The sequence below is a fragment of the Beta vulgaris genome, chromosome 5 (genome assembly GCF_026745355.1).
Source record: "Beta vulgaris subsp. vulgaris cultivar EL10 chromosome 5, EL10.2, whole genome shotgun sequence".
In the NCBI taxonomy this organism is placed as follows: domain Eukaryota; kingdom Viridiplantae; phylum Streptophyta; class Magnoliopsida; order Caryophyllales; family Amaranthaceae; genus Beta; species Beta vulgaris.
Window position 1 is genome coordinate 28,367,386 of NC_079206.1, and position 23,817 is coordinate 28,391,202.

The window sequence follows — 23,817 nt, forward strand, 5'->3', positions numbered from 1 at the left end:
ACTAAGATAATCCATTCTGATTTTCTTGCTGAATTTTGGGTTGATGCATCATACTCTGCCACCTACACCATTAATAGATTTCCCAGCTCGGTTCTAGGGGGTGTTTCTCCTTTTGAAAAATTGTTTCATCGCCCCCCTTTCTATCATTTTTTGAAAAAGTTTGGTTGTGAATGCTTCGCTTTGTTCCTGAATTCTAAAAATCACAAACAACAACCTAACTTTAAAACCTGTGTTTTTATTGGATATGCATTGGATTATAAAGGTTATCGTGTTCACTAGTCGTCATGTTCTTTTTCGTGAACATAAGTTTCCTTATCGTACTCTTGTGGGTTCTCAATCCACCATGCCTGACACGTCGCCGATGGTCTTAGCTCTTGATTGGAGCCCCACAAATGTGTTGTTAGTGGTCGTGTTACGGTTTCGTCTTCACCACACAACGATGTAGTTGCCTTGCGAGATGGTTCTCCCCATCTCCCCCTTCCTCGACACCCGCGTCTGCCTGGCCAACTGCCATACCAGTGCTCGATGGGCCTTCCCGAACCCTTTCTCCCGTGTCTGCATGGTCCACTAAGGAACCAACGCCCGTTGGGCCTCCTTAACCCCCCCCCATCCGCTTTTGTTGGGCTCGCTGAGATTCCAGCGGCCGTTGGATCCAGCAATGGTATGCTGCCCGCGTCTTCGATGCGGGGGTCTGGCCCAAGTGTTGGCCTGGTTCACGAGCCCTCACACTCCCCTGTCTGTGTCTCTCCGACCCCCTCCACTCAAGTTTCTTGCGTTGTCATTAACCGTCATCCAATAGTTACAAGGTTAAAGGATGGTGTGTTTAAGCCTAAAGTCTTAATGAACTTAAACACTGAAATTGTAGAGTCTGAACCTACTAATTTTGAACAAGCTTCTAAAGACTCTCGTGGCGTCAAGCTATGCTAGATAAATATAAGGCTTTAATTAATAATGACACATGGGAGTTGGTATGTCGCAACTATGATAAAAATTTGCTTGGTTATTAGTGGGTCTATCAGATTAAATACAATTCTGATGGAGTGTTTCAATCTTGTCCAACCGCTAACCGCTACCTCAAATGCTAGTGCCAAACAGGGCCAATATAGAGATGATAATAGTAATGAATAAGCTAATAAGCAGTATGAGATTAAATTTTTGGAATGGTCACTTGATTCATCAATGTGCTATTATAATAAATAGCTTTTTCTTGTTTCTTAAGTCTTATATGCACATGTTCTTTTATAATCAGTCTGATATTCTTTGTTTAATATCTTCATATTCTTTTTATGTTTTTATTCATTGATGAATCTACACATCGAGACGAATTTAACAAGACCACACATGAATATATTTTCACTTATAAAAAAATCAAAATAATCGGTCAAAATTAGTGGTTCATTTCCCAAAACAAGAATTTAGCAAATAAAAAAAAACAGAGGGAGTAAATTTTTCTCTCCACTTCCCCTTGTTTTGCAATTTTTAGAAAAGCCTTTATTTTATATTGTTTCCATCATAGATTATGGTTAAGTTTATTCGTTTTTCATTAAGAAACCGAATTTAAAAAAAAGTCTTATGTTCAATTTTGGATTGTAGTCATTAAAACGGGATAACGTCAAGTTATATTCCCTCCATCTACTCCTTTATTAATGACTGTGTTATTGATTTGGATCTATTTTACTCATTAATCTCTCATAGAAGTATGTAATAAGGATGTTGATGCAAATACTCTTTTAGTTGAGTTGCTTTTTCAATTTTAGCAGCTATTGTATTTTTATAATAAATTATATTTTAGCTATCTAAATACAAAGTCAAACAACTCCTCTTTAAACTTGACTATTTCTTTATCTCGTGCTATTCTTATTTTTTCCTTCTCTTATTCAACCTCTCAAACCTTTTTTATCTCAACCACTCCTCTCCTCTCTTCCTTCCATTTTCCTCTTTCTCATCCTCTCCGCTTCTAACTCCCTCCTCCCCTTTGTCCTTTTTCACTTAGAAGTAAATAGTAGGATTTCATCGAGCTCATATAATTAGACTAAACTGAATTGAACTTAATCTGTCTAAACCGAACCTTCTATATCTCACTCCTCTCCATTGTCCTTTATTTTTTTACTCATAAGCTAATATCGTAGGATCTTCCATCCTACTCAACAGAAGCTAACATGTTAATTAATGATCTTAAATAATACAATTCTTTTAAATAATTAAACGCAGGGAGGGACGTAAAGAAACTCATTTTCAATACATATTTGCCTCAACAACCTCAGAGTTAAATTTGACTAATATTAATCATACACATCTTCCTCTGCTCTCCCAAAATAGGAAAAAGAAAAGAAAATTGTGCTTAATTAATATTTATGTAATCAGGCATGATTCTAATTCAATCTTTATTTTTATGAGAGTCTTGGTAGAACAATTAAGACTACTGATGATGTCTTATATTTGATCCACAAATAGTCACTCCATGCAAAAATTTTGTATAGTCCAAAACAATGTTTTGAGTGCTGATAAGAAAACCGACCCTGATACCGATCAACTTCTACTGTCAGTCCTAAGGAGAAGAGAAAGGGCTAAGTATGTACGAGGTAATCATCCTCTTATTAAGGGAACTTTTTGGTCTCATTTTTTTAGTATCAATCACTTACCTTACAAGAGATGACTATTTCTATACTTTATAGAAGATTTGACGTGTACCTAATAGTTCTTAGGGATGCTAAGAGTAATTGATTGGTTTTCACTAAAACTAATTGGTTTTTTTCCAGCGAGTAAATCATTAGGGTTTTCTAATCATATACTGATACGGGTATTAATACTAGTGGTATTGTGTTTCCTTTGGACATTTCCATTTACAAAATGTAATTCATGTTTTTGTTTATCATGAGTCATATGGTGTAGATACGAGAAAGAATGCATCACAAGTTATGATTGCTTTTTGCAAGTAGGTGGTCGCTCAGTTTTATTGGCTAACAAATTCGACCATACATTGACTGATATATCATCGACAGTGAAACTTACTGGTACCTTCTGCCTATTATAGAGATCTTGATTATGCTAGTGATACTCTTAAAAAATATTAATACAACACCGCTTTTTGTTCAGTCCGTGAGTAAAGAGCCATCTGCACTTCCATGCACTTTGGAGTTTGGGGAATGCAAATGGGTCAATTGGTAAAGCCTGTAGAAAGCATTAAACTATCCAGATCATGCGTGGCTATGGAAGTATCTGATGCATTAATTATTAAGGCGAATCTAAATAGTTGTGCGGGTAAGCAGTTGTGACTGGCTCCATGGAGTGGTTGCCTAGTAAGTTGGGTGATTTCCATAGTGTTATGGAAGGCCATCTCAATGATTCTCATATCCTTCAAGTGAAGGTGAAATGGAGAAAGGCCATCCTTGAACACTAACACTGCTTAACACAACAGTACAACACATAAGCATCTTGGGATTAAGGATGTCAGTGGGTAATGGATCCTATCTGGATACGTAGATCAAGATCCGCTACCGTATATAGCGAATCTGGATCCTTAAATTTGGACCCGACAAATTCGGGTAGGATCTAGATCCTAGTTTTTAAATACGGATATGGATCGGGTCCTACTTGTAACACAAACCCGAACCCATTTACCAGTTTTTTGAAAGTTATTTTAGAATAAGTAATTAAAAGAATAAAACTTAATGTTATTTATATTTGGATTTGTTATATTAAGGTTGAATGTTTTTTTAATTCAACATCGACATATGAAATGCTATATAGTGATGTTTTGTTATTTAAAATCTTTAATTATTGCGAAATTAGGGTCGTTTGAAGAAAATAAGTTAGGATCGATTCTGATAGATAATTGAGTTTTATTGGTTGTACAAATTTTTCTCCACCTATGAAGACGATGATTGCCCAACAGTTAACTATAATTGTTCAATGATATGATTCTCCGAACCACTTTCCCAACCACACTGCACACTAGCAGGTAGTTCAAGCACAAGAAATTTCCCCTAAAACAATGCTTCTTAATAAGCAACAATAGAGAATAATTTTTCTCTGATTGTGCTAAGGTCAAACATGTTTTACGATGTGTGGGTGCAAGAAGCTTTCAAAAGATAGAATATTTTTTCCAGAAAAGCTCTCACTAAATTTGCTTAAGTAGACCTTGAGATGTAATATGAACATTATCTTGATTGCGAAAATATACTTACTTAAAATTGTAGATAACAATTTTAGCAAATACATTTCCTTGACTCTATTCTGATTTATCATAAAAAATCAGCAAGATAATATCCAATTATAGCTCATACTTAAACAATAATATATACATGCAAAGTCCACTTTTCAAAATAGGTTTTAGAAAAGTATCTTGATAGAACCTTTTCAAAAAATAATTTAGGTCTTTGAAATTCAAAATGTAGTATAGTATAGTGAACTGATCTGACAGTTATCAAATCAGCTTAGTAACTACAAGGAAATATATGTTTTGAGATATGGTTCACAACTGATCTCACACCAAATATGTTCCTTAAATTCTTTGCACACAAAACAAGATACCCAAAATAGTTGAAGACTCACACATAAATTACATCAAAATAACTAATTACTAATAAATACAATCTTTTAGATATAATGCAAAAGACTCTTGTTGCAATGCATCACTTGATTTAAACTTGGGAGCATTCTACAAATTCGAGCCTATGATTATTCATTTGCTGCAAAAACATGGTTAGAAACATACATAAACACTCTTCTAGCCCGCGGGGGTCCACATGGACGGTTCTTGTTTGTATTGCCTGCATTCCCACCATAACCAGAGTTCTGACCCTTTCTTTGACCACGACTAACGACGTTTCCACTTCGCTAATCTGGAACTGGATAATTCTTAATCACATGACATGGTTTACCACAACGATAACATTGATCACTTCCCCTACGACATTCATTTGCCATGTGGCCTTGTCTTCCGCAATTGTTGCATCGAGGAATTTGCTTCTGATTATTTCCCGAGTATCTCGTGTTCGGCTTTTTGTTGAAGTTGTTGCTGAAGTGGTCATCATGAGATTTCCCTTTTCTTTTTCCAGCCTCATACACGTCCTTATGCAGCTTCATTTTCCTTTCAACATTGATAGCCCGGTCATATAACTCTTGATAAGACTTACTCATGTTTGCAGCAAGCCTTTCTTGAAGATCTAGATTCAAACCTCTTTTAAATTGATTCATCCTTTAACGATCCATAGATACTAGATTAGGAGCAAATCGATCTAACTCATTGAATTTCACAGCATATTCCAGAACTGACATACCCCTTTACCTCAGATGGATAAACTCATATTCCATCTGGAGCTGCAGAGACTGGGGGTAAAACTGGTTTCTCATAGCCTCCTTTAGGCCTTCCCATCCATATCCAGGCTGATTCCGTATTTCTTTAGCAGTTTTCTACCATAGATCAGCTTGCCCTCTTAGGTAAAATACATCAAATTTAACTTTCCACTTGTTTGGGCACTGAGTGGCATCAAAGAGTTTCTCCATGTCGTTCAACCATTCCTTGAACTTGGTGGGGTATGGTTTTCCATCATAAGTAGGCGGCTTATGAGCAGAAAACCTTTTGAACATGTTGGAGCATTCTTCCTGCTCTGTCTTGGCCCTTGGTCGGTTTCCTTGTGAGAATTCCACCATCAGCTTCATTATATCCACCTGATTTTCATTAATATTTACAGGCGTTTCTTCGAATATAGGGTCACTTCGGAAAGTATCTAGCCTTGCCCTCATTTCTTCAAGTGTGACTTTAGACACATGAATTCCATTTCCTCCGTTGGTAGGTCCACTTTCACTTGTTGTCATGTGCTAAAACATCACGTATTCCATGTGCATAACATGTTAAACGAGGCATAAATATCATCGTAAATATCATATAAAAACATTCCCTTCCCCGATCATAACACTCACACTCATTTTCAATTTTAAACACTTATTTAACTACACTATCTATTATGCATATTATCATATTATATAAACCTTGTAATTTATGGTGATGACTCTCATTTTACAAGATTACTTTACCAATGTAAAACCTTTGAGATTTTACTTGAGGTACCGAGAACCTTTGCTCTTAACCAACCTGTAACGCCCCAACCTCTAATCAACGTTATCAAGTTGGTTAATCGATTATTAGCATAGGAACCTAGACAGTTGGCGCTTTACTGTCGTACTTTCATGAGGAAAATACAAGGCAAGATAAATTCATAAACTTAAACATATTATAACATGAAATATAATATGGATCCAACATTAGTTTTGATTAATAGAAATAGAAACTTAGTTACTAATCAGAGTCTGACATTGACTTAAACTAAAATCATAAAAGTCTACAAATCTAGATACTTCCTCCGTTTCATATTACTCACTACACTTCTCAATTCACGGACTCCTAGACAATTTTTGGAGAAGAGAAAGGTAGAAAGTAAAAAGATAAGGGACCCATGTGAGAGGAGAGAGATAGAGAGAGTTTATTGCCTAAAAAGGAAGTGTAGCAAGTAACGTGAAACTTCCCACAATGGAAAGTGTAGCAAGTATTATAATACGGAGGAAGTATCTTAAACACGTTTAAGTTTTCAGGATATTTTTATTGATTTAATCAACAAAACTAACCTCCTTGTTTAATTCATGAAATCGTGAAATATAAATTATTGTCACCTAGGTATTAACATTTTTAAGTTGGTAATTTTTATGTTGTAATTCTATAATCATTTTATTATATTTTTCTTAATTAGTGAAACAATAAAAAAATTACATTTTAACTACTTATTATAATTAATTATTTACTTAACATGTTCAAGTTTTTAAGATATTACAATAACCCATTCACATTTCCCCATATCCCAGATCCTTGCTCCGTAACACCACCGAGCTCCAGCATCACCACCCTTCGTTGTTCCCTTCGGTCTCCTCCCTCTCACCACCCGCTCCTCTAGTCCTCTCACTCTCCTCACCACCAGTCCACCACCACCACCCTTCGCTGCCCCCTTAGGTCTCCTCCCTCTCACCACCCACTCCCCTCACTCTCCTTACCACTACTACCTCCTTTCCCACCCCTTCTCTTCTTCTTCTTCTTCTTCCTTAGAGTTTTGTTAAAAAAAGTTTTATTGTTTTAGTGTTCACATGGAACAGGATCATTTTTTCGTTTCCACCATGGAGGAATCAACCATTTTTCCGGTTGCACCATGGTGGAACCGGAAAAAAAGTGCGGTTGCTCTGTGGTAGAATAATTTTTTTTAAATGGTCAGTTCCTCCACGGTGGAACCCAAATGTTGGTTCGTTTCATGTACATTTATATATTTTTAAAGTAAAAAATGTAAAAAAAAAAAACAGTTACATAATACGTACAAAAGTACGGGTGGTGTTTAGTAGATACAGGCTGCAAATAACAAGACCCAAACGAAGATCCTATTTTCTTGGACTTATTTTCGATTCATTTCAATTCAGTTTCTCGCAATTTAGTTTAGTTCATTTCAGTAAGTTACTCTCTTATATTATGTTTCTCGCAGTTTAGTTTAGTTCAGTCTAATTTTTCGCAATCTAAAAAATCCTGAATCTATTTCATAGTGAATTAGTGAAAAGATTAAAAGAACATTATCCCTATAAGTGTCTACCATTACAAGTTGCATATCCAACCATCATTTCACATACACACCCGTTCCTATACTCATTTGCTAAACGACGCCCTAAAATTTCCTGGTAACTCCCTAAATACGTATAATATACGTATTTTTTCATTTTCAGATTTTCCGTCTTCTACATTCACTTTTCTCCCCTCTTCTCCCACATCACCATTAGGCATCGGTAGAACACACCACCGCACCACCGCCGCCGCACCAGTACTGCCGCCGCACCAGTACTGCCGCCGCACCACCGACACACAGCCGCCGCACCACCACCGCCGTAACCCCACCCTTCTTTCTCTGTTTCTTCATTGACAGTGATTTGAATTTCTTTTTTAAAAAAGGGGAGGCGTCCAGCATGGACGCTCCACCACCGGTGGAGGCATCCATGTCAGGCGCTCCACCACATGGTGAGGCGCCTGCCATGGACGCCTCCACTGGCGGTGGGGCATCCATGGTGGACGCCTCCCCTTTTTCTGAATTTTTTTTTTTAAAAATAATTCAAAGTAAATAAAGAAAACAGAGGAGAGAAGAAGGGGATGGTGGTGGTCGGGGGTACACTGGGGGTACTATGGTGGTGACAGGGGGTACGGCGGTGGTGGTGGTGTCGGGGGTACGGCGGTGTTGGTGGTGCCAGCACATTGCTATTGAAGAAAATTGGTCAAAAGTGTAAAATTGGAGAAGAAGATGGTGGTGGTGGTGGTGGTGGTGGTGGTGGTGTGGTGGCGGTTGTGGTGGAGAGGAAAGAGAAATTGGTGGCGGTTGTGGTGGAGAGGAGAGAGAAATTGGTGGCGGTTTTGGTGGAGAGGAGAGAGAAAGTGAGTGAGTGAAGGGGAAAGAGAAAAGAAATACAAGTATATAAATACGCTATGAAAATACTGTATTTAGAACGTTACTAGGAAGCTTTAGAGCGTAATTTAGCAAAGCCCTTCCTATATCCGAATCCGTGCAACTAAGCGCACCACAGGTTCACAGCAGCAACAACTTTTTTCTTTTTTTTTTCTAGCGGGTCGTGGACGCAAAATGAATTTTATACCTATTATTTTACTCCTTTAGTTTTGGCACTTTTTTGCATCCTTAGTCAGTCTCTTTCCAAACCATATCTAATCTAAAACCCATTATACTATTATTATTCTCAAAAAATCAACCCAAACTTGCTGGTTTTTTCCTCTCCAATTCGACTCCACCTTAATGGCCCCTGGTTTTGCACCCCCTCCCTCTGTTTATAATCTTTCTTACTTTTCCTTTAATCAAACAGACACACCTTCTTCTCAAATTCCCATCTTCTTTCACTCCCACAGAATACAGATCTACAGGTGTGCAATAAGACGTAGTTAACCAACTGTATTTACTGTGTTCTTCTGCACACAAACTTTGCACACAAGGTGTTTGTTTAAATACCTCAAAGAGAAGAAATTTTTATTTACAAGATGAAAATGGATGGTGGGTTGGTTGAACATAGGAGAGAGATTATTGGCCATGTTAATGGTAAGGTTATTAAGAAGAGAAAAGTGAGAAGGAGATCATCTTCTTCATCGATTACACCATCTAAATCTTTGCAAAGGCTTTATAGTTTTTGTAAACAAGTTTTTAAAGGTCCTGGTATTGTTCCTGCTTCTCAAGATGTTCAAAATCTTTGCCACATACTTGGTGAGAACGTTTTTCCTCTATACTATTGTTTTTATCCCTTAATTATTTGTGTTTCTAGCTTTTTAATTTTATGTGGGTATGATAGTTTTTGCCTAATCTTTCACATTTTAATGATTCTTGCTAATTTTATCTGTTGTTTTGGCTAAAAGGTGTTTGCATTTTGTTGCTTGTCGTTTTCTTCAAGTTAGCTACGTCTAAAAATAAAGAATAACTTAGCTTGTGATTTTTTACCATATTTTATTTGCCATTGTTTTTCCTTCTATTGTATGCCTTTCCTTTTTTGAAATGATCTATGTGTGGGTTGTTCTATTCATAGATACGAAACCATACTGAATTTCAAAAGCAATAGTTCATGTCAAGTATTGCTAGCTTAAGGATAATGTGTTGAGGATGTTGTATGAGATTCATAATACACTCTTCAATCTAGTGGCTGACCCATAAATTTTGTATTGATTGGGCCCTATTATTTGAGAAAACATTAGTTAAAGATATAATTTTTTGATCCAATGGAATTATTCAATGGGCTAAAATTTTCATATAATATTGTAAAATGACCATTTAAACAGTGGTGGATCTTGATCAACTATTTAAGAGGGGCCAAGTAGATGATTTTTTTATGAATAAAAACGCTTATAAGAGCACACCAATTTTTTCGATGAATAACAGGAGTATCATTAATGATCGCAAAAAAAGTTGTAGTTAATGTAATTATTCTAAATCTCAATCGTACCCATTCAAATTTTAAGCAACTTTTTTCATTTATATATTTGGCCATTATCAAATCTTCAAGGAATTCAAAAAAATACCTCGTAAGTGGACGGATTTTTAAGAAATTGATTGATTAGTTCATCATTAGTGACTAAATAAACTGGCAAATTGCTTTTTAAGTCACAACAAAAAAATAGCTTATATTTTATGATTGTTAGGAATGATTTGAGGAAAAAAGTACGAATTACAGTGGGAGAAACATAAGCTTTGTTTCTTTTTTTGAAAAGAAAAAGAAGATAGTAACAATATATGAAAAACATATTCCAAAATTAGACAAATAATAGAAGCCAAAGATATAGGATAAAAGAAAAGAAAGGCACTTAAAATAAAAAGAGAAGAAACTTTGAAACACAAAAATAGAGGTAAACTTAAAAGAAAAGCACTAAAAATGATAAGAGAAGAAACTTTGATAAACAAAAGTACCCACAAATCTAGGTTGCAAGGTTCGAACCTCCAACCTAAGCTTTTTCTTAGTAACTAAGTACTTTCATCTCAACCTTTGTGCCAACATTTAATTCATGTGATGAAATGCAGTTGCGTAGCCAGACCCCCATCTTCCCCACTTATGATCCGCCACCATATATAAATAAAAGGTTGGTAAATATAAAAAATGTAGAACAAGAATTTACTAAATTATGGACTTTTAGAATGTGTACAATAAGAGCTCTCGATGTGTTTCATTATTATTTCGGAAGCAAATAAAGTTGCATACTTCTTTGCCAATAGAGGGCACTTGTGTTTGATTCTTACCCATTGGTTTGAATTTTGATGTTCTTGATAGATAGTTAGTGTTTGGTGTCCTAAAGGAAGAATTGGGTTGCGCCTACTTAATGAGTTAACATACTCTCTTTTAACCCCCCCAAAACAAAATTATTATATAAATAATTTTGAATTGAATCTTATGGGTGAGAGAGATGGAATCATGAGAAATAAGGAAGCTCTAAAAGGGCCAAAAAGGGAAAATTTCACTTCAAAACAACGGAAAGTAAAAAGGAAAAAATCTGAGCAAAATTAGCAATAGAGAGTTGAAGAGTTAGGGGCAGGTGTAGGAGTCGATCTAGCCACGCACCCTAATGTGCCTTATTAATTATGGAAGTTCATGAAAAACCTAAGAAAATAACCAAACTGAAAACCGGCAAAAGTAATGGTTAAACAATATAGTTATGGTTCTGATCTTTTAAAAACTGGTTTATCGAAAAACCAAAATATTTTCCATTTCATTTAATTTTTTGTGATTTTTTTATATTGTAGTTAGTTTGATAAATTTGTCTACATATTGCCAAATATTAAGAAAATAAAACATACTTGTTATTGGGCCGAGTCACTGAGAGTTAGATCATATAGATCAATTGCTTATAATTCAAAATTTGAACTATCTCAAACTTGCAATTACTAGAAAGTAGGAGTAGAGGTATACACATTATATATAAAAGAAAATATAATGTATAATGTGTATTTATATGCACCCAAAACGTAGAAAAACCCAAAAAGTATTAATTTAACCGGTTAACCGCTTAGGCGGCAACTAGTTTAAACGGTTATGGTTCACAAAAATGCCGAACCGAAACTTCCAATTATACCGAGTCTGCATCAAGTGGAGATGTTCCTGCATTGGATTACTCTCTTTCATGCGAAGATACATCGATAAGTGAGTAGCAATTAGAAGAATCGTTTACGAGACTATCTCACAATAATTTATGGCACGGGGATATTTTGCTTATTAAGGGCTGACAGAGTATTTTTTAGGAGATAAGCTAAGATCTTGCTCTTAGCAACTTCATTGCTGAATCTTTTCTCTAAATTATTGTTTAGCAAATAGCTTGTGTTAGCGTGGATAATTGACTAGTCAAACTACAGTAAGCCAATGGGGTGCAATTACGTGGCAGTGGTATTAGCACATCGATTAAGTGTGCAAGTTTCTGCTTTGAGTAGGAGCAACACTTCTGGGTACATGGATAGTTCTTTTGATGTTAATGGTGTCCCATCAGTCTTCACTTTGAGTATGGTGTTGGCAATTTGCTAGTTTTTCATTGTTTTGAGATGTCGCCTTCACTAAGAATCTACTTTTACCCATACAGCAGAATATTATTAGTTACCATATTCACACCTTGGGCTTTTGTTCTTTTCCTTTCTCTGGTAGTGGAATTATAATGCAGATGTACTACTACTAGTTTTAGCATTTATAGGTGAAGTTTTGTTGTTATTTCAGTTCTTAACTATGCTGAATGAGATGACCCCTAATTAGGTAGTAGGGCTGTGAACCTTTCTGTTGATGGAAGTAGAGTTTCTGGCTTGGAGTTTGTGTGAAGAAATGAAGCGGAAGATAGAAACAGTAAGACCGACTAGATAAATGCTGTTATTTTGCTCAGTTGCAAGATCTACTGAATGAAACCCGAAGTAAAAGTAATGAGGACATGATGTCTTTTAGTGGCTCGTTTATTGACATTCTTGGCTCCATTATGTGATGTATATCTTTTACAAGTTCCACTCATGGTAGGAAATTTTGGGAAACACTTTTTCCTAGTAAATATTCCTAAAAAGATAAAGATTTTTTTTTTGTCTTTAATTACCTGTGAATATCTATTTTGTTCCTTTTGGACCAGTTGATTCTGTTTTAGTGTGTGGCCATAGCAGCGCTTAGATTTGTCCTGTAGTGGTGGTTACTTAGGGGAGGGGAGAGAGAGAGAGAGAGAGAATCTGGAAGGGAAAAAGGCTGCTGGGATTGGTGGATAAGAGGAGAGAGGTGGATGGGTGGGTGGGGAAGGAGAGGGAGGTGGTACCATGGTAGTGGTTGGGTGAGGAGTAGAGATTGTAGGGGAGATGCTTTATTGGCCATTAATTCAAATGGATTAGATCATGCTAACTTTAACGTGGAGAGTTTATTAGAAACTTTGGAGGATCCAAAGCCCATCAATTGGAAGATAAACTATCAATATTTTTTCCTCCTTCACTAAATAGAAGCGTGGATATTAGGACCAATTTAGAAATTGATGCAATCTAGTCCATGTATGAGAAAGTTGAAAGCGTCATTGAGTTAATAGATGTTTTATGTCCCATTGGTTGTGCTCTTCTGTGCTTCGAGGAGTCAGCAAGAAGTTTCTGATGAAGGCTCGGCAAAAAAAGTTTTTTTTATCGTTACTATACTAAATATTATTTCATATACTTCCTTAGTTCAATAATTTATGTAACACTTACAAATTCACAGTTTTCAATGCACGACTTTGACCATTAATATCTTCAATGGTATATTAGTAAAAAGTTTGAAAATTCCTTAGTTCAATAATTTACGTAACACTTACAAATTCACAATCTTCAATGTACGACTTTGACCATTAATATCTTCAATGGTATATTAGTTAAAAATTTGAATTTTGATATTAGAAAACTAAATCATTGAGATGAATCTAAAAATATCTCACATGACTATCTTTTTTCCTATATAACAGGGAGAATTTGTTGTCAAAGTTTATAAAGTTTAACCTTGAAATAATAAGTATTGCATGAATTATGGAACAGAGAAAGAGGAAGTACATGGTTATCCTTCCCATGAATATTCCACCATTGGCTATAGACTTGTGGGAAGTAATGGTTGTTGCTCTGGTTGTTATGATATGGTTTACAGAAAGAAATCTGGAGTCATCTCACTATTCAATCTGTAACTTATTGAGAACAAGTGTGAATCTGGATAGAGCTGTCTTACATGGATTTCTGGTTATGTTTGCTCTTGGCGGAGGATCATGCGAGCATAGAATTATGTTGGTATTATTTGCAGTATGACTTCTTGTATAGTTTAAAACCATCACTGCTTCAATTCACTGTGGACAGCTTTTACGTTATCGCTACTTCAAATATGTAGTATTGCAGTGTTGGGTTTATGGGAACTTAGTGGGTGGTAGTTAATGAGTAGTTTAAGAAAACTACAAGCTATTCTAGTAGTTTTTTTTTCTAGTTCTTTTTTCTTACAGGGATATAATGAAAAGAGAATGGGCTTGTGATCTCTCACCATTTTTCCTATTGGCTTTCACTTACGGAGACAATGGGGGTTCTTGTGGACAATAAACATTTGTACCGTCCCCCTCTACAAATGGCTTTTTCAACACTTCATTTAAGTTGATGAAAGGCAGTTTTATTGTTTCAGTTTTGTGCAATGCTTTTTCAGTTGATAATTCTGTTGTGTTATCTTTCCTTATCTTTATAAACAAAAAAGAAATATGATAGTCAGTGTCTATGCTTAAAGTACTGTTACTGTTCGAGAAGTTTCATAGAAATCAGCTAGGGCTATATAGAGGTGAACCTGATTATTATTTTGTACACAGTAATTAATAATCAATACCGACCTTTCTGCCTCCAGCTCCAACAATAATGAGATGTAAACAAGTTTGTTCCTGGACGATGAATTGATTTATGAAAGGTGTAGTTATATATTATCTGCCATTGGGGGGGGGGGGGATCATCTCGTTCTGGAAGTTACTATTGGTTTTACAACTTCTTTCAAGCTTGACTAGTTAAATGGTTGATTTAGAATTATCCTAATTATGATGTGAAGATACTGGATTTTGATTTCTGAGATATTATAGAGTATGGCTGCCTCATTTATTTATAAGATTTGGAAGCAAAAGTTACCAATCTGCATTGAGTTGATAGTGGATTCAGATTTCAGGACTTCAGATTGACTTTTTATTTGATCCTTGTGATTTTAGATAGTCTGAGACCTGAAGATTTCGGACTGAGTAAAGATCTACAGTTTTTCAAGCCTGGAGGTAGTGTTAAGAGAAATCCAAGGGTCACATACACCACAGTTTACAAGTGTCGCCAATTTTCTGTAAGTCGTGTATTGGTAATTGGTTTTCTATTTGATATTATTATTAGTACATAATTCATTATTCATATAAAAACATACTATTAATATTTATGTTGCCAATGTTTGGCATTCAGCATTGCGTGTCAAAATCTGATGTGAAATATACATTGACATCTTCTGATAGACTGGTTTTCTCAATTTGCAGTTGGTTATTTTCTTTCTACCAGCATCAGCTGTCATTCCGCTTCACAATCACCCAGAAATGACCGTTTTCAACAAACTTCTCTTAGGTGAAATGCATATCAAAGCATATGACTGGGCTGATCCTTTAGATGTGGAATGTAGCAACCAGCCTTCGTCAAGTAAGCTGGCTTCTCTTTTCTCATGTCTCATGTCTCATATTTTATTTTTTCTCTTTTCTTTTCCTTGAAAAACTTCTAATAGATTTCTGACTGATTTTTCATGGTTTTTGTAGAGAGGCTAGCAAGATTAAAAGCTAACAGTGTCTTCACTGCTCCGTGTAACACATCAGTCCTATATCCAACCTCAGGGGGCAATATCCATGAGTTTACAGCCATAACACCATGTGCTGTGCTGGATATCCTTGGACCGCCTTACTCAAAAGAAGATGGCCGTGACTGCAGTTATTACAAAGAAATTCTGTCCACATCTCCAGGCATGTTTCAGCTCTTGTTTCTGATTTTTGCTAAATTCAGGCAGCCTTAAACCCTTAACCAGTCACGTGCATGTTGAATATTACCAGAACACAAAAAATGCTAGCATAATATTAAAATGAAACCAACATGCCATTTTTTATTATCTTCCTTCTCCATTTATTCCGTCTGCTCTTCCATTTTTCAGCACCTTTTTTCTTCTAACTAGTGTGTGTCTCGGGCCCGGATAGCTACACTAACAGAGTTCCACATGGCACGTATACTTGCTTAGGAACACCTTTTTGTATATTAGTGTAGATGTTTTAGTTATGAACTCAAAAAGATTTTTTTTAAAAAAAAGATCACTTATTAGTTATATACTACCATCTTTTCATATTTCATATATTATTGAATCCTCCTACCAATAACATCAATACCGTAAATTTCGTGATAACTTTTACAATCCTGTCTTGGTCACAAGTCACATCCGATAGAATATACAGCAAAAGTTTCATTTCGATATTCTTCCAACTGTAACGAGTGCAATGTGCTCGGTAGAAGTGTGATTCGTTCTAATAACCCTATAATAGTTAAGGGATCTGCCGGCTTGATCCTTGTTCCGATTTAATTCTGACAAGGAATTTTTCCTTTCCATCAAAAGTTTGAGGGAAAGTACACAATAAAAATGGATATTTTTGGTTATGGAATTATGAAACATAACTTTCTTAAATTTTTTAAATTAGATCAATACTTCAATTGAATGAGTACAAGTAAGAGATCCATATTTGAAGATAAAAGTGAAAGGTTTCTAATCGTAACTAAATCTTCTTATTTATTTTTTTTAGAGAGAAGCGAAATAGGGATTAAATAATGATTTTAGTTTACCAAAGGCTTCAATGAGCACATTTTTTGTTTGATTAGGTCTGTTAAAGCAAAGCAGAAATAGAAAAAGAACTAATTATTGTTAGAGTTACCTCTTCTAGAGGGATCATCTAGAAAATAAGTTATTTAACATTAAAGGCATGTAAGAAACTGGCGTAGATGTTTAGGGTGACTTTTGTAAGTTCATTCTCACCTTAGATTAGGATATGGGATTTTCTCCATTTTATATGGAGTTGAATGAACCAAAGTTTTATGATCGGATTTGAATCATTAACCAACTTTTTGAATTTTTTACCCTCTGTTCTTTGTTCTTTTTATCATTTGCTTTGACCCTTTTCTTTTGGTGCCAATACTTTGACCCTTAAATTTTGTTTGGTCAATCAAAGAAAACATTGGAAGTGAAACTTCCTTGGAAATAGAAGAAAAGTTTTGTTGTTTGGCTAAAAAAAAGATGGGAGTTAGAACTTCGTTGGAGGTTCGATGGAAGAATTTTCCTACCTAGGTCCCCCTAGGCCCTAGGTAAGTCAAATTCCCATGGGACGTTAAATTTCCCATGATCAAACATACAAGATCATACATTTCCTAGGAAATACAATTACATGTGAAAACCAACTTCCTAGTAAAAATTGCTTCCTATATTGTACCACACAAGTATCTAGTCTTCTAGGTAAGATAGCTTTTATCCAATCCAAGTAGCCCAGCAATTTCAATCGAATTCCTTAATAATTAATATAAAATAGCCCGGGTAAAACAGTTGAAATGGTGGACCTGTCGAAAAGCAAAATCATACACAATATGTGTTAGGCACATTACACAGTGGAAAAAAAGGGGATTGTGAAAATCAATAATTAACGGTATGTAATATCAGATACTTCCTCCGTTCTGTTATTATTGCAACATTTTCCTTATTTGGAAATTCCATATTAATTGCAACATTAATAAATTTGACCATCTTTTCTCTCTATTTCTCTCCTTCACATGGTTTCCTTTTTTCATCTCTCTCTATCTCTCTCATCTCCTTAAAAAATGTGCAACCCCCACATGTTGCAATTATTTAAGAATGGTGGAAGGAACATAAAGTAATATGTAATTCAAGTACAGTATTTAAGTGCAAAATCCTTCACTTAACCAAGTAGGGGGAGAACCACCAAATCTATTGTATTACTAACAATCTACGATCATCAGAAATGTATGATCTCTATTATATAAGGGAAGGGGGAGCTATGGTGTCCCCCAGTAAATTTACTTAATTACCCTTTAGTAATCAACTACTCTACCAAAAAAAGATGAAAGAAAATCAAACTCAAATATAGCATAAAAAAATTAACAAAGAAAATTATATCAATCAAATATTTGATCAATCAATACACAACCAAGTAGTAAATCAAAAAGGAAAATACAATCAATCAACAAAGTGAAATGATTTAATTAAAACAAAATACTTTGTTGATAAAAATATAAGAAATCCTTAACAAATCTGCATAACATTCTTCTATCGCTCATCAATTTTAATTTTAAAAATCTTAAAGAAAGTATAAATAAAATAAATAATAAAAGACGGGTTGGTTAAGTGATATAGGCTTAATCAACAAAATTAGCTAGCTCAAAAAACGTCTTGTATTCAAAATTTACTTTTGTTTATGTCCAAAAAAGTTATAAATTATGTTCTAAGAAATTGAGGCACTCATCGCGTGCATAAATTGCTAGTACTCTATGTCACAACAATCTCCAGATTATGTAGAACATAAACCCATACCTTCTCAAGAACGCACAAGCTTCTCAAGATCACACCACATCATAGGAACACTTCACTAGTCTCCTTTGATCAGATTAAATTTCCACTTTCGTTCGCTAGCTTCTTTAGTCCAACATATCCCAAATGGGGACCATTATCTAGACAACACACTTTCTCACGAGACCTAATCGTCGTAGGACCTCTCTCCCACTTCCCACAACCAACCCACAACCCGTTGCATGGTTGCCCACTTTCACATCCTGGACATGCTTCTAGCCTGCTGTCTGCCTTTTTGCCAGCTTTTGAGCTCGCTCTCCGATTAGTCTGTTGTTTCTTTCTTTGTCTATGATTTTCTAACCTTAGGCACACTTCTAGCTATATGTTTCTTCTTGCTTGGAGGGGAATAGTGTCAAAGTACACAATGTGTAAATCGAAAAGAAACAAAGTGAAGTATATATAGTTAACTAGCACCATGTGTTGATGGAAGAGACCTAGATCTCTAACTACTGGAGTCCAATTTGGACTCTCACAAGACTATGGTTATACCACCACATGATCTCCTAGTACCATTAGAAGCAATTATGGTACCAACAAAATCTCTCTTAAGTACCACCCGAAACAAAAATATGGTAATGCTAGAACATCTTTTAGTATCACCACCATCTCCAAGTACCTTTGTGATTCTCTTAGTAATACCAAAAGTAAAAAATGGTGCCACTAAAGCATTTGTTAGTTCCATCACTTCCATGGGAATATCTTCTAATACACCAGAACATATGTTACTACCATGAGAACATCTCTTAGTACCACTAAACATCTATCAGTACCACTAGATCTGTTGGTGCGACAACGATTAGTGCACATGGGGTATATCTATTGTAGTACCACTAGGAAACTTCTATTGTAAACCATGTATTATACAACCAAAATAATATATATACTTTTAAAAGTATTAATTTACCGTGGTTATGGTCCAGTTTGGAACTTCTTTTAGTTATGCTACTTTTTAGTATACTACATTCCGAAAGACTAATGTAAGGTGCATGAAGCTGCAGTTATTTTTTACATTTTGAAGTGAATATGCAAACTTTTGTTAACAATGAAATGTTATTAATGCAGATGAAGAGTTCGAAGAGCTAAAAGATGATGAGCACTCATACGGATGGTTAGAAGAGATTGAGATGCCAGAAAACTCGAAGATGGACGGGATAGAGTATTTAGGTCCTAGGATTATTGAGACCGCGGCCAGCTAACTGCGTTTCTTATACTTCCATGTTCTTTTGTTCGTTGTTTGTGTTGTTTACTTTGCTTATGGATCTTCTTTCCCCCGCTTTTGTGTAATCCTTCTGTTGGCTTCTTTGCTTTTGGGGAAAATGGATCTGGATGTTTTTTAAACCACAGGTTATAATCTATCTATCCGATAATAGTGCGTTGTACATATACTTTATCAGAAAGACTAATGCTTCACTTTAGAGCGCCTTCACCTTTATGTTTGATTATGCACAAACTGGTTTCTAGTTTGTTTTAGTTTTCAGCGATTTTATTTACTTATCTATTGATTTATCGATTTTTTACTCTACTTGTAAAAGTTCTCTAAGTACAAAAATGTCACCAATGACACGGGAATTATTTGAAAATGGTCTAAGGCTTACATTGGTTTTATGTTTTCATTTTAGCATATGCTTCTGATTGGATTTTACTCTCTTCGTTTCCTAAAGTTCTTTCTAATTTGACCAATTTCCTCACATAGGAAAAACAAAAGAAAACAGAGCGAGTAATGTGTATATATATATATATGAACCTAATTCTATATATATATATATATATATATATATATATTATATATATAATATATAATATATATTATAGGGGCAGGATCACATGAGAATGCTCCTTACATGAGAAATGAGAATGAATCTCAACCACACGATTGGATTAGAGTTACAACACTTGTTCATTAGAGTTATACCCCTGAAAAAAATTCAAGCCCAAAAAAAAAATTTTTTTTTTTGAAATATTTTTTCTAATTTTTTTTTTTTGGAGTTACATCACTTTTTCATTAGAGTTACATTACTTGTTCATTGGAGTTATAGCGTGTAGAATTCATTCTCATTTCTATATAAGTATGCATTCTTATATGAACTCACTTCTATATATATATATACACACACACACCTTTTCATACGCTCAACTTTAGTAGGTAGAACAGTGGTAGCAAACCTGGACAGCTCGGTTAACTTATCAGTGTACTCCTGCACACTCAGAGTACCTTGAGACAGAGTTACAAACTCTTCTTGCTTCTGCCAACGGAGCTCATTAGGATAAAACCACTCTTTCAGCTTAACACGAAACACATCCCATCGAAAACCCGGTGTGGCCATGCAGCTTGCACAAACAGTGCTCTACCAGTTATCAGCTTCCAACTTTAGATAGTAGGTACTAATAGACACCATTTCAGCAGCAGGGCAACCAGTAGTAGCAAACAACTTCTCCATCTCCCTTATCCACGTAGCACAATAGGATAAGAAGTCCCATCAAAAGTAGGCGGATGGTGACGGTCAAATCGACGAAGACAGATTGCCCACTAGACGGAGCTATACACCGATTAGCCATACATATGATAGCGTTCTCAAGTGCTTGGCGCCTTTTTCGGGCAGCCTCCTTTCTAGCACTAGTCAAACCTCGAGGCGACATTCTACAAACAAGAGTCAAACATCATTACTTAACGCATTATTAGTTGTAAATAACAACTTATCATATCAATGTAAGAAAAAATGTTTTCCCGTGGTTTCCTACCCAAGTGACCCTCTCACCACTACTTTTCTTGAAGCCTAAGATTCTAATGATCCTAGTTACTTCAACTACACATTTCTCGGGAGTTTCTTAGTGACTAAGTAAGGGTCTCGGGTAACTTCACTCTAATACCAACTGTAACACCCCGTCCTTCTACTACTAAGATACTAAACAATATCTACTCTAGATTCACGAAAAGATGGTAGCGAAAATAACGTCAGGACGATTGTGCTACTCTAAAACAATAAATAAAGACGACCTCAAACTAAAGTTTCATAGCTTCCAAATGAGATATCTCAAACCTTATAATTCTAATAAAAAGGAACATCCCAAAACATAATAGAACATAACATCATCCAAAACTACGACACATGCAAGTCTCCCATAACATTTGAAATAAAACTAAATGTCTTTGAGATCTAGCATAACATAGGACTCCCTATTGTCTGCATAAAACTCATCTACCAAAAAGACTACAAGCAGCTTCCTCTCATTACCGACCCACACTCTGCTAGCCCAGACAGTCACAAGTCTAGTAGTCATTTTCATATACAAGGATATATTAAATAATTCCATAGTCAGTTGGGAGTAACTAGCAGTTTTCCCAGAACAAAAGAAATCAAAGCATGATTCAGACATAGATTAATAAGAAAGAAAAGAATACAATCAAGACAACTATAACATGCATCCAAAACCATAAAGCTCACAAGTAATACAAGTGAGAGTAAATATCAAGTAAATAGGATAAAATGAATTAATCATCTCAAGAGTACTCAAATCATAATAAAAGCAAAGGTACAACAAGTTATTATGTCAGAATCCGAACGCAACTGAATCGCAATTCACTTCCTAAGTTTTGTCAGATCGCAATCTCCAAGTCAGTATATGGGCTTACGTTCCCCACTGCCCGTGTCTAAGAATGACCAAACTCCCGATGCAGGGTAGAACACGCAGAATTCCCTGACCTCTCGGATGACAACAATTAACCCATGTCGTTGGCATGTTCTTCACCGGGGACTACATCTATCCCACTGGATGTTCTTATCTCAAAATAAATAAAAAACATAAAGTATCATCTAATTCAAAACCATTCGTATAAAAGAGAAGGGATGCCACCTGACCTTATACCCATAAATCATCAAAAATCCTCAAAGTAATAACTTACAAACATACAACAAAACTTTCCGACCATAATACTTTGAACATCACTAAGCATCAAAAATGATAATGAGATATTTTTTACAGTACTAACAGTATCAATTATAAATGCATCACATCAAATAAGATCACCAACTACAAGTAGAACATACATATAAGATCATACGAAAAATTAGACTACACAAAACTGTGCGCTCGGCGCATGAGCTTGCGCTCAACGCCACACTGTGCGTCTGGCGCACTAACCAATCTATGTCTGATGCATCAGCGTGCGTCTGAGGTCACTACCAATTAACTCCAAAGCTTATTAAATTAGTTAAAAGTACACAACTAATCATTTTTACATAAATCAAACGTAAGCATAATGATACTCAATAATAACCATAGTAACCTAAAATCATAAGCTTCCAAGGACATAAAAGGTCACAAATTATTTTTGGTTGATAAAACCTTAAACAATTAAAAGGAATATCCTCAAACTCATAACAAATACACAATAAAATTTATTAAACTAATAAAAACGATCAGGAAATTATCACAAAAATTATCATACGACTATTATGACTCGACTGTCATGGTACAAATTCTATTTCTAATTTTCAGCCTCTAAAAGTAATTTTAACATTAATTTACAGAATACTCAATAAAGCCAATGATGAATAAGATAAACAAATTAGAACTTTCATCATCAATATGACTCATTTTCCTTATCCATTTAGGATTTTGGTTTCCGCAAGTCCATAAGACTTTTTTCCCAATATAATTTAGTATTTAAAACTTTTATCAAAGCATGTTCATATAAAAAAATTTTAACTTTCTTACATCCTTAAAATAATTTCATTTGACTTTTTAAAATAGTCCACCCTTTTAAATAATCAAATCATATAAAACTAAATTATGTTTAAATATAAATATATAAATACCAAAATATATTTATAAAATCCTTTAAAATTATGGGGGATTACATGAGTAATCTAGTTTGATCTTATGAATAATCTCATTTATTCATATCAGCATCTTCAATTGTTCACACAAGTTACCCCTATTTATTAATACGAGTAACTTCATTCATTCATAAAGAGTTACCCCCTTTTGTTCATACCAGTAACCCCATTTAATCATATGAGTAACTCCATTTTATTTACATAAGTAACCCCATTTTGTTTATAAGAGTCACCCCCTTCTATTATTACATGTGACCTTAAAATATTATATGAGTAACCCCATTTATTTTTTATAGTTTTCTTGTTTAGTTTTTGGAGTAACCTTGTTTGACCCTATGAGTAACCTATTTTCATCTTATGAGTAACCTAGTTTAATCTTATGAGTAACCTTATTTATTAATATTAATAACCTCATTTATTCATACTAGTAACCCCAATTGTTTACAAAACTAACCCCCATATATCAATACGGGTAACCTTATTTATTCATACGAGTGACTTCGGTTGTTCACAAAACAACCCTCGTTTATCAATACGAGTAACCTCATTTATTCATACGAGTAACCTCAGTTGTTTATAAGAGTAATCCTATATAGTCATACGACTATCCCCAATTGTTTACAAAAGTAACCCCATTATTTCATATGAGTAACCTCGCTTAATCATACAACGATCCTATTTAATCAGACAAGTAACTCCAATTGTTAACAAAAGTAATCTTATTTCTTCATGCAAGTAACCTCGCTCAAAAATATGACAAATCTTATTTAATCATATGAGTAACCCCAATTATTCA

At 35.0% G+C, this 23,817-nt stretch overlaps 2 protein-coding genes across 2 annotated transcripts; one reads left to right on the forward strand and one right to left on the reverse strand.

The window, feature by feature from the left end:
• Positions 1–4,839: 4,839 nt before the first annotated feature.
• On the reverse strand, positions 4,840–5,820 carry LOC104893430 (uncharacterized). The gene is made up of 3 exons (XM_010679538.1): positions 5,464–5,820; positions 5,291–5,415; positions 4,840–5,200 (listed from the first exon to the last, which is right to left on the reverse strand). The coding sequence occupies exons 1-3, from the start codon at positions 5,818–5,820 to the stop codon at positions 4,840–4,842; spliced, it is 843 nt and encodes a 280-aa protein (XP_010677840.1).
• A 2,942-nt stretch (positions 5,821–8,762) lies between these two features.
• LOC104893391 (plant cysteine oxidase 1) lies at positions 8,763–19,598 on the forward strand. Its single transcript, XM_010679493.4, has 5 exons — positions 8,763–9,287; positions 14,756–14,877; positions 15,062–15,218; positions 15,332–15,532; positions 19,246–19,598. The coding sequence occupies exons 1-5, from the start codon at positions 9,068–9,070 to the stop codon at positions 19,377–19,379; spliced, it is 834 nt and encodes a 277-aa protein (XP_010677795.1). The 5' UTR covers positions 8,763–9,067; the 3' UTR covers positions 19,380–19,598.
• The last annotated feature ends 4,219 nt before the right edge of the window (positions 19,599–23,817 follow it).

Excerpts from the sequence above, each read along its gene's own strand:
- LOC104893430 (XM_010679538.1), bottom strand. The coding sequence starts at position 5,820 with ATGACAACAAGTGAAAGTGGACCTACCAACGGAGGAAATGGAATTCAT. Across the intron at positions 5,416-5,463 it reads AGTGCCCAAACAAGTGGAAA|AAAACTGCTAAAGAAATACG; the intron begins GTTAAATTTGAT and ends GATCTATGGTAG. Across the intron at positions 5,201-5,290 it reads TATGAGTTTATCCATCTGAG|GATGAATCAATTTAAAAGAG; the intron begins GTAAAGGGGTAT and ends GGATCGTTAAAG.
- LOC104893391 (XM_010679493.4), top strand. The coding sequence starts at position 9,068 with ATGAAAATGGATGGTGGGTTGGTTGAACATAGGAGAGAGATTATTGGC. Across the intron at positions 9,288-14,755 it reads AAATCTTTGCCACATACTTG|ATAGTCTGAGACCTGAAGAT; the intron begins GTGAGAACGTTT and ends TTGTGATTTTAG. Across the intron at positions 14,878-15,061 it reads ACAAGTGTCGCCAATTTTCT|TTGGTTATTTTCTTTCTACC; the intron begins GTAAGTCGTGTA and ends CTCAATTTGCAG.